The following is an 11,611-nucleotide window of genomic DNA, read 5'->3' as shown; positions in this document are numbered from 1 at the left end:
TCTGTCTATGAAATCCCATAGCATGAAGCCAAGATGCAGTTCAGTAACAACAAAAAAATGTTATAAAATTTTCAGAAAATATACATAATTTTTATCTATTTTGGTACAATAATTTCCCCCAAATTAGCTTATATTATTCCTCATTACACACACACACACACACACACACAAGCCAGTAAGGGTTCTTGGAATAATGAAAAGGTAGAAGTAGGATGGCAATATATAACTGATTTATTTTTATTTTTATTATTTTTATTTTTCTCTTCCTAAATATATAGATTATTTCAGCATCCTATGGAAATTACTTAATCAATATTTTTAATTAATGGGTAATAATAATTGATAAAGCCAGTCTTTAAAAGCTCAATCTCTTAAATTGAGAACAGAAATTTTCCATCTAGTAAAAGTTCCTACTTTAAAACTAATATTCTGTTAATGTGCTTGCATAATTCATGCCACTTGAATTAAACCAGTAATAAAAATGAAACAATAATTTACTTTTAGTTACAATAAAAAATTCTGAAGGAAGTTTAGAATATTCAATCCAGGCTGACTATACTGATGTATCCTTTTTTAATACTAAAGCAGAACATTAAACATCTCGGTTCCTGTGTGTGTATTTATTTCGTTCAAATGTTTGGCAGTAAGCAGAAACTATCTTAACATTTGTTAGCATGTACTAAGACTTTAATTAACGTCAGTGGCACACAAAACTTTTTTTTTTTTTAATAAGGAAGTTAACTCTTCAGTATGATTAGAGGTTTGGCATTTGGCACTTTAATTTTCTACCTTTCTTCTTACTACCACTGCTGGATGGACAGCCTCCTTTATTTAAACCGTGTCCTTATCAGTTCTCTACAGGACCTGACACTTTGTTAGTAACCTTGCAATCCCATCTCCCACATTTGTTAGAACTCTATTTCCTTATGCATCAATGAACACAGCATATTTTCAAGTATGTCTGGATAGTAGGGACTATATAAAAGAGAAACCAGAAGGAAATTTCTATCAACCTGAAAGCAACGTTAACATACAGTGAACTCCAGAGCATCCTTTTCAAATATATTAAATTTCCTCTTTTATTTTCACAATATAATCATCAGTTTTTGGCCAGAACTGAAATACTGAAATATATATATATACATATATGTGTGTGTGTGTATGTATATCTACATATATTTATTCATTTACATACACACACACAACCAATGTAATAGCCTTCAAAATTTGCTTTATACCATTCTCTAATGAAGAAATATTAGACTGTGTCTATCAAATGTATGTTTATACCAAAAGAAGACAACAAAAGTTAGTTATTTTATACCCTAAACTTGAAAGTCCCTTAAAGGCAGAAAATGTGTGTAATTAAGTATATTGTCTTCCAGAGCCCATCATTGGGCACAGCACACAGTAGGCATGTACTAAAACTTGAAAGGCATTCAAGTGCATTTACAGGGCAAGGACTATTAGGCATTAATGTGCTTAAGTTTTAGGTACAATTGCCTTGTGCAGGGAACTAGCAGTAAGAGTGGGAAGAAGCACGTCCCAAACCTGCAGGAAGCCACTCTACAGCAATATGGTTGTCGATTTTAGCTACCCCAACTATTTTGAGGGCAAAATAGTCACAAGCCCCTCCAAGGAACTCTACCATAACTGATAACTTTACAAAAGGACATTGATTCGGTAGAGAAAATGCCATTGAATGTGTGTTCTGATGTTTCATTCTAGTAATAGATTCAGTGTCTTACTATTGATCTTTGTCAGGTTACTTTATTTCATTGATGGGCTGGCTGCCTGAAGAACTTCAGAGGTCCTTAAATGCTGGAAAAAAGAAATCTGTCCCCTCATATTAATTTAAAAGAGACCAATAAAGTTCTGAATTGTCTTGGATGATTTAGTCAATGCTTATTTGAAATATCAAATATGTAATTCTCAAAAAAATAGTTTTGGTGCCTCTGCTTTGCATCACATACTTAGCCATAAGAAAAATGTTCATCTATAAAATTTATAATGTAAGGGATGGAATTTCTATAGTTCTATACATATCTAACTTTCTAAGTGATATGAAAATAGAATGATGAGAAACAGTAAACATATATTTTTTTTAATTTTCTTCTCCGATTCTATGCTTCTGAGTATGTTCTGTAGAATTACTCCAGAACAGCCTTGACTTCATGATTCAAATCACAGGCTTTATTACAGATTCTACAAATACTATCTCAGGTCTCTTTTCTAGATGAGTAAAATTACAGAATAGAGGCTCCATTACATGTAGGAAAATATTCAAAAAGCTGTTTTTAAGTATTTGACACTATACAACTGAGAATGTCATAAAGTGGAAAGTGGTACATAGATATTACTGCTTTTGAAAACAAAAGTAAAGAGCTTTTTCACTAGGCCCTGTTCTAATAATTTTATTCATTACCAAATTTGTTTAAAGGTTTATGTCATATTAACCTGTATCCATCCAGTCTTACTTTGTATTTTATCTTCTAGTCCTTATTGTGACTCTCTTCATGCAATGTGCTTAAATACTGTTAGCTGAATTATGGTAGGATTTTGAAAAACTGATACACAGTCTTATAATTATGTATGCTTTGGATTATAACTAAGAATTCAAACTAAATGTAAGGCACCAATTATAAAAGGGCACTATTTTATAACATGCACTATTGATTTTGCACCTTTTGCTTTCTATGAATAGCTAAGATCATACTCAGATTTCTTGGTTAAAAACCATAAAGAAAATCCAATGAAAAGTTTTAAAAAGAAATTTTGAAACTACTTGAACAGCTAATTAAGAACTTAGAAAATTGATATGAACCTCATATTAGATATACAATTACTTCTAACATTAATGTAAATTTTCATTTCCTTTCCATTCCTGAGCTATGACAATGTGTGAAAAAAAATTGACCTAATGGTGCCTTTTATTTTAAGTAAAGAAGCTAATTTTGATATTGTAATAATTAGACATCATTTTTATTGTTGTATCTTAATCCTTTACGCTTCTAAAACTGTTTAATTTTGTCAACACAAAGACCTTACTGGTTTCTTTATCCTATCTTACATATTGCTAGTATTAGTCTTTTTATTGTTACATGTTTTTCCTTTAAAAATATTCATATTCCCTTTGAGCTATTACCCCCACTGCCATCACATCCTGGGTATCCAGGTCACTCTTCCTAGTTACCAGAAAAATAAATCTATATATACTTGCCTTCATTCTTACAGAAGCTCTACCAGGCCCCTGGTCCCACTTCTTATTCTAATTTGCTTGAGTAGGAGAAAAGAGAGGTAGACAGGGAGGATGTCTCCCATGACTGACCATGTGCAAGTTTTACTACCTGAAATTATTTAAGGGATAATTCCTCGTTCTTCAAATCAAAGATTATTAAACCCTATAATCACTGAAGCTTATCTTAGTCAAAAATTTATTGCAAGCTACTTTATGCTTTCATTCTTTTCCTTAATTTCTACATTAATGACATAAATTAGCTACATATGGTTCTTTCAAACCTTACAGACTTTTGAGATCTCATGGAAATTTTATCTGTTCAAATCATTTTAAAGCGAACTTATGTATCTCTACTGAACACTTTACTTCTACAGCTAATAGTTAACTATCAATTTTTTACAGAGTTGATCCTCCTTAATTTCTCAAAAGCCCCTCATACCTCAAAATTTAAGGAAATATTACCAAATAGCTGACCCTTTATGTATCTTTACTGCTCATTCATTTTTTCCCTCTTCTGTGATGCATTTATTTTTAACCTACTACCAAGAAAAGTCTCAGAGACTAGCTAACACACTACCTAAATGGACACAAATACAGATATATCCTATCATTCCCTTTCTGTTATTGCTCACTTGATCTCTTCTATTGTCATATTTTGTTAAAAAAAAAAATATATATATATATCAAAAGACAAGGTATTTTATCTTATGCCCCAAATTCTCCCAATATTAGCTTGCAAATTATTTGCTCATCTAATATTTCTATAAACTAACAATTAGAAATTTATCAACCATCAGGGAGCTATGGATGTTGCACCAAAGGCCAAAGTAGCAGTAGCAACTGAAAGGCCACTTTGTATCCTGTCTACCCTCCCTAAAGCTGAGCAAATCTAGGTCATTACATTCAGCAGGGAGCTTTGAAACACCTTCCAACTTTGTGCTGCGTGATGATGAGTGTCTCTTGACCTAGTTTTGAACAAGAGAAATGCAAGGTTGCCAGGCCATGGAGACTGTAATGGTTGGATTTATGCCTTTCTGTTGCTAGAAGGATCCCTAAAATATAAGCTTCATGATCCTTCCCTTTCAAGGAAACAATAATGTGGTTATGTTTGTTATCTCTTGGCTGGGAGGCCAAAGATCCAATATGTTACTATTTCAGGTTGTATGCAGATTGAAATTGACTAAGATGGTTTTAATGGTCCTTCAGCTTGACTAAGATATAAACAGATTACTTCTGAACTTTAGATCTTTGGTCTCCCTTTTCTCAGAGCATTTACTTCAGAAAACTTGTACTTACAAATTCTTTCTCTACTCCTTTGAGATGTAAGTAATTTTTAAAGCCTTTTTGCCAGTTTTACAACCCAGGAATCTTGTTCTCAAGGACCCGGAAGCATTCTCTTTGAAATGTCAGGTTCAAGGATGATAGTACCCTTATCTCTCAGTTTTTGTGGGAGAAGAGAAGTATAATTTGAGTGGGTACCTTGTTCTAAGTTGTAAAACTACATTATGTCACAAAGATAGGAAAAAGTTTACTTTTCCTTTAGGTAATGCCAAATGGCAAACACAGATGGTTTGTGTTCTCTCATCCTAGCACTTAAAAATCTCTCCCTCCCTTTGTTTCATCAGAATTAAATAAAGACTGAATTTTGTCTCTCTCCCCTATTGCAACAGCCTTGAATACATACTTGTTTACTCACTTACCTTTGTCCAGTCCAATATTTTCTTGGACAAAATATAATTTAAAAATAACTGAGGCAGGGGCGCCTGAGTGGCTCAGTCAGTTAAGTGCCTGACTCTTGATTTTGGCTCAGGTCATGATCTCAAGGTTGTGAGATCCAGCTCAGTAGGGCTCCATGCTCAGTGGGGAGTCAGCTTGAGGTTCTCTCCCCCTTTCCCTCTGCCACTCCTCCCTGCATGGGAACTCATGCTTGCCTGTGCACGCTCTCTCTCTCTTTAAAATAAATAAATAAATCTTTAAAAAATGAAAAAAGGTAAAAATAACTGAGGCTGGGAAATGTGTACGTCTGTCCATCACATTGCTATTTTGAGATTCAGCACCCAGAGAATGAGCATTTTTCTTTTCAAAGAGGCTTAATTTACTGATTGAGTGTTATATTAGCAAACTCCCTTCTATGAGAAGCCAAATCCTCCTTCAGGAAGACAGATTCCCACTAGTCCCACAGCCTTTTGGTTCTAGTGGCTGATCTTCACAATGCCATCTCATGTTTCCCAGTAACCAGATATGCTGCAAAAACACAGCTCCTTAAGCTAGGGTCCTGCTGTTTTGATAATCGGGCCCTAGCCTACCTTTTTTTCTTATTTCATACCATGATTGAGAGTTCAGGCAAAATGAGCCACCTGCCATTTATACTATATATATGTAACTTCTATTTATATATATATATCTATCTATCTAGATATAACTTCTATTTATATAACTTCTATTTATATATATATATATCTATCTAGATAGATATATATATATAACTTCAATTCATACCATCTACCTTGGCCTCTATCACAAGATTTTATTATAATGTCTCCCCCTTACCACAATAATCTTGAAAACTATTAAAATGTTTTAAATGAATATGAGTCCTGATAATGCTTTGAACAGCAGGTTTTATGCCTTCTAACTCTCTTAATGTGTCACATTATATTAATATTTATTCCTTCATCTAATTCTTCTCCACTTGGACTATGAGCTTCTGGAAAGCTAAGACATCTTATTCATTAGTTTATTCTCCAGAGATACAGCTGATACTTGCACACTGAGAAACATTAACAAATGTTTGCTAAATTGGCAAACTTATTTGAATGCACTAAATATAACATAGTGCAAAGGCCATTAGAAAATGTCAACATAGTAGATCAGGAGGAAAAGCCTCAGAAAGTAGCCATTTCCATAACTAAGTATCTTCATCGTCCTTTTCAGCTAAGTTTGTCAAGTCCACATTAAATGTTCTGTGAAGATTTTAATATTAAAATAATACATTTTAAGGAGAAAAGAGTTATTCCAACCCATAGGAAAGAAAATGAGAATCTATTTCCCTTCCTAATGCTCTCAGAATGGACATTAAAAATTCTTATTTGATAATTAATAACCTCTTTGCTTGTCTCCCAAGCTCATTCCATTGACTATTTTTATAAGCTTATTATGACCTTTGTAGAAGGGAATAGGGTATATGTATACATATATACATTTGTGATTCCATGACAAATGAAAAGGTAGTCCGATTTTTCCCCGTTAGATAATCTTTCAACTGAAAAAGTGAAAGATACAAACTAAACACTTTTTAAGCTTTAAATTTTATACTCAAATTCTAAAATTCACAAGACATCAACATGAAGTTATAATTCTTTCACTGTACCTGTATATGCAAATTGGACAAGTTCCCAGAGGGCATTGGGGTCTATGCCTTCCATCTTGATCTCCTCTTGCTTGGCTTCACAAACATCACTTGTAAACATGGCAGCAAAATAGTCGGAGACTGAGCTCAGAACAAGCCTGAAAGAATCATAGGGTCTAATTTAGGTCATGAGTTTAAAGCAGCAAATGCTAAGTGTCAATAAGAATGCAGTGTAGGGGCACCTGGGTGGCTCAGTTGGTTAAGCGTCTGATTCTTGGTTTCAGCTCAGGTCATGATCTCAGGGTCGTGAGATGGAGCCCTGTATCAGGTTCCACACTCAGTGTGGAGTCTGCTTAAGACTCTCTCTGTTCCTCCCACCCTGCTTGCTTGCTCGCTCTCTCTCTCTAAAATAAATAAAAAATCTTAAAAAAAAAAAAAAGAATGCAGTATAGAGGTACTCTATCTACCTACCTATCATCTATTTATCTCTGTATCTATCTATCATCTATCTATCAACCTATTTATTGCCTTATAGATTGTACTTTTCAAAACTGAGTTAGGAAATCTTGTTCCACCTTTGGTCACAGAACATTCTTCTATCATTTTAAATACATATTTTTTTCTCTCACATTTAGTTCTCCCATCCTTTTGGATAGGAATCCAATTTTATTTCTGTCTATATACTCACTTTTTACCACACTACCTACTAAAGACTCTGATTATTCCCCACTGAATTAATGGCACATCTATATTGAGAATTTGCGTCCTGAATGTATACTTATCTGTCTCTGAGATTTCTATTGTTTTCTGCTTATTTGCCTGTTCTTGTAAGAACATATTATTCTTTTTATACTGTGAGTCTAAATATGTCTTTATAATCATATGAGGCAAGTCCTCTGTCTTTATTTTTATTTAACTATTAGTGAAGTTTTATTCTTCATTAGAGTTTAAAGTAAGTTTGTTATGTTCTTCGAATAAGTTAAATGGAATTTTAATTAAAAATGCACTGAATTTCTGATTTTATTTTTGGTGATCGTTGGTATATTTATAATATAAAGTCTTCCAACACAAAAATACAAAATATATCTCCATGTTTTCAGGATATCCTGTCTGCTTTCTATTCAAATTTTAAAGTTTTCCCTAAAATCGTCTTGTATATTCTTGGTTGATTTCTTCATACTTTACAGTTTTGTTGGCATTATGTGTAGTAACTTTTTAAAAAATTCTATTTTTTTGTTGGTTTTCGTTGGTTTAAAATTCTGAAACTCATAAATCCATCTTTTATCTGACATATTTACTGAATTATCTTTCTAGTTCTTTTGACTCTGCTATTTTTTTTCTAGGTAGATGATTATTATCACCTGCAAATAATCTCATTTTGTTTTATCCTTGTTTATTTTCTATAACTCATTTTCTTTTTCTTTTCTGAAAACTTCATCCAGGACCTCCAGTGTTCCAGTGGTGTGCTGAACAGTCACTGTGCCAGGGGAGAAAATTTGTGTTTTTCTCTATCTTCAAAGAAACACATCTAAAGATTCTCCTTTTAGTAAGATACTTGTTGAATGTATTGGTATGTAACCTTTATCATGTCAGAAAGATCTCTTTATTTCTAGCTTTGCTAACCACTGTTATAGTATATAGGTGTTAAAATTCATAAAAGGCCTTTATCTCAATCAAAATTATCTTTAGCATTTTCTATTTATAGTCACAAGAGAGATGAACCTATAATTTTTTTGTTGTATTTTCTTATCTGACTTTTCTCTTTTAAGATTTTATTTATTTATTTGACAGAGAGAGACAAAGCAAGAGAGGGAACACAAGCAGGGAGAGTGGGAGAGGGAGATGCAGAGCAGGGAGCCCGATGCAGGGCTCGATCCCAGGAGCCTGGGATCATGACCTGAGCTTAAGGCAGACGCTTGATGACTGAGACACCCAGGCTCCTCTTCTTATCTGACTTCTGAGTTAATATTACATAGCCTCATAAAATGAGGTGGCCGCTTCAACTCTTTTTAATTTTGTATAATGATTTATAGAAGAAAGCAATGAATTTTTCCCTTAAGATGTTCCAGAACTTACCTGAAAAAATATTTTGGTTTGACTATTATGAGAAAAGGTGACATGATCTCATTTTAATTATTTAATAAACTACAAGGCTTATTTTTGTGCTCTATTTCTTCATTATCAACTTCTGCATTTCATATATTTTTTTAAATTTACCCATTTTATCTCAGTTCTAAAATTTATTGATGTATATTAATGTATATAAAATTATGTGTGGCTTTAATTCTACATATATATATTCTCTATCTGTTCTTTTGGGTGAATCTTTTCATTGTCTTTTTTCAAAAAATCTCATTCATTAACATTTTAGCTACATCTTTTTTGCATATAGATGAATGTATTTTTTTAAAGTGGTTCTTCTTGAGTAGGGATCAAAATATTTTTTTCTGTAAAGAGGCAGATATTACACATTTTAGGCATTGAGAGTCATATATATAGTCTGTCATATATTTCATAGTTTTCAAAACAGGAGATACTCTTTTTCAATTACTTATTTTGTAATTTTATCTGCTTTATGTCTTATTTCTACGTAAGTGAAGGACATGATAAAAGCTAACTTCAACAAAGAGAGACATTTCTTCTTTTAACTAAAAAAAAAATCCTTCAACATACACTTTATGCATTTAAAGAGTAGTTTATGGGATCCATGATTTTAGCTACCTATTAATATGAATGCCTAGGGTGGAAACTTGTTTAAAATACTTAAATTTATCAATTTGTTACACATTTAATTGAGCCATTTGTTAACTAAACATGTTATTTCTTTATACTCTCAAAATCTGACAAAATAATGAAGACACAGATATCTTCAAATATTTATTACATACCAATTAGATATATCATGTCAAAACAGTTTTATCGGGCGCCTGGGTGGCTCAGTTGGTTAAGCAACTGCCTTCGGCTCAGGTCATGATCCTGGAGTCCCGGGATCGAGTCCCGCATCGGGCTCCCTGCTCGGCAGGGAGTCTGCTTCTCCCTCTGACCCTCCTCCCTCTCATGCTCTCTGTCTCTCATTCTCTCTCTCTCAAAATAAATAAATAAAATTAAAAAAAAAAAAACAGTTTTATCAAAAGAACTAAATATAACATTATATGCTATGAAAATAAGCTGTCATAAACCAGAGAGATATATATCATTCCTAGGGCACAAGAAGTATATTGATATAAAGTTAACCAGTTTAATCTTACACACAGAAAGGTTTTATTTGTAACAGGGTCACATCCATATAGAGGAAAATATATGACCTGTAGAATTCAATCTTAATTACATGAAATCTTCTCAATCAAATATAACATACAAAATATGTTATATTTTTTCATTCAGTAACGGAAGTGAAAACAAGTTTATACTGCATTTAGATTAAGTGACACATGAGATGGGAATTAGATTTTGGAGGAGGGATTTAATGCATAACAGAAAGTGATATCTTGGGCGCCTGGGTGGCTCAGTTGGTTAAGCAACTGCCTTCGGCTCGGGTCATGATCCTGGAGTCCTGGGATCAAGTCCCGCGTCGGACTCCCTGCTCAGCGGGGGTCTGCTTCTCCCTCTGACCCTCTTCCCTCTCATGCCCTCTCTCTCTCATTCTCTCTCTCAGATAAATAAATTTTAAAAAAAATCTAAAAAAAAAAAAGAAAGTGATATCTTTACATGCACATATATAAATTCTATTAATGCAAAGGAAGCAAGAGAAGAAAACCCATAAATGTGTGAATGCTTGCAGCCATTCTGGAAAATCTCTCACTGAGGTCATCAGAAATTTATTTCCTTCCAAATCTATTAAGCTTTTCTAGCCCTACTCCAATTTATTGGTGGTGTTTGACATTGCTGACCTCCTCCTCTTCTTAAAATTCCCTTTTTAGCTAAGGTAGTATAGACTTTCTTATCTCAGCTTACCTCTAATTCATTGACTTCTCTCTCTACTCTTACTTCTTGAGCCTCTCATTACCCTAGGTTTTTTCTCAGACCTCTAAATTTTTGCCTTAACACTCCTTGTTTCAGAATCATCCTTGAGCATGGCCTTAATTATTATCATTATGGTGGTTTTAAATCTTGCCATGTATCTCACGTGCCTACAGAAACTGCTCACCAGATAGCCCAGTAGTATCTCAGGATGCTCTGAATGAAACTCAGAGTCTTCCTTGTGAGATTCTTTTTTCATTTTTACTTCTCTGTTACTAACCTGTGCACCACCAATATATCGAACTTTCAGAATAGCTATTATGAAGTCATTATTTGTCTCCTTCTCTTTCATTGCCTATATCAAAAATGACATGTAATCCATCTTTCCTTTTGTATTGGACTGTGTGGTTACTCTGGCCGGACCCTCCTTATGAGGCACAACTATGCCCCAGTCCCAGTGATATCATCTGACTTGTCCCAGCTATCCCTTTCCTAGAATCATACTTGGCCCAATAGGAGCTGCCTCCCTGGGAGTTTATGCGTCCGGCTCTTCTTACCTCATCCCCTGACCTCCACAACCTCCCCGTACTGTCACCTGTGAGTGGGCCCAATGGCAATTAATAATAAAAGCAGAGTGTAAGATGCTGTCTTTTTCCTCAAAGTATGACTAACTCTGCAGCAAGTCATGCTCCAGAGCTTCTTGGGAGTTAAAGATGAAGCAAGGCTCCAGCTGACAGCTACACCTTTGATTTGCTCCTTCCTCTGCCCTATCCTTTTCCCTTTCTTCTGAGAATGCTCTTTAAATAAACCATGCATTATTTGTTTCAGAGGTACAGATCTGTGATTCAACAGTCTTGCACAATTCACAGCGCTCACCATAGCACATACCCTTCCCAGTGTCTATCACCCAGCCACCCCAACCCTCCCACCTCCCACCACTCCAGCAACCCTCAGTTTGTTTCCTGAGATTAAGAATTCCTCCTATCAGTTAAGAAAAGAAGAAGAAGAAGAAGAAGAAGAAGAAGAAGAAGAAGAAGAAGAAGAAGAAGAAGAAGAAGAAGAAG

At 34.1% G+C, this 11,611-nt stretch overlaps 1 protein-coding gene across 2 annotated transcripts in view; it reads right to left on the bottom strand.

Moving 5' to 3' along the window:
- The window catches only part of KLHL1 (kelch like family member 1), a 352,516-nt gene that overhangs the window by 212,695 nt on the left and 128,210 nt on the right, over positions 1–11,611 (bottom strand). For both annotated transcript variants that reach the window (XM_021697925.1, XM_021697926.1), the window contains one exon: positions 6,609–6,745. In XM_021697925.1, the coding sequence (XP_021553600.1) occupies positions 6,609–6,745 (137 nt within the window). The remainder of the gene's footprint in view (positions 1–6,608; positions 6,746–11,611) is intronic.

Source organism: Neomonachus schauinslandi, chromosome 3 (assembly GCF_002201575.2).
Source record: "Neomonachus schauinslandi chromosome 3, ASM220157v2, whole genome shotgun sequence".
Taxonomy (NCBI): Eukaryota; Metazoa; Chordata; class Mammalia; order Carnivora; family Phocidae; genus Neomonachus; species Neomonachus schauinslandi.
The sequence above is the reverse complement of the archived record's forward strand: the minus strand, read 5'-3'. Positions and strand labels throughout refer to the sequence as shown.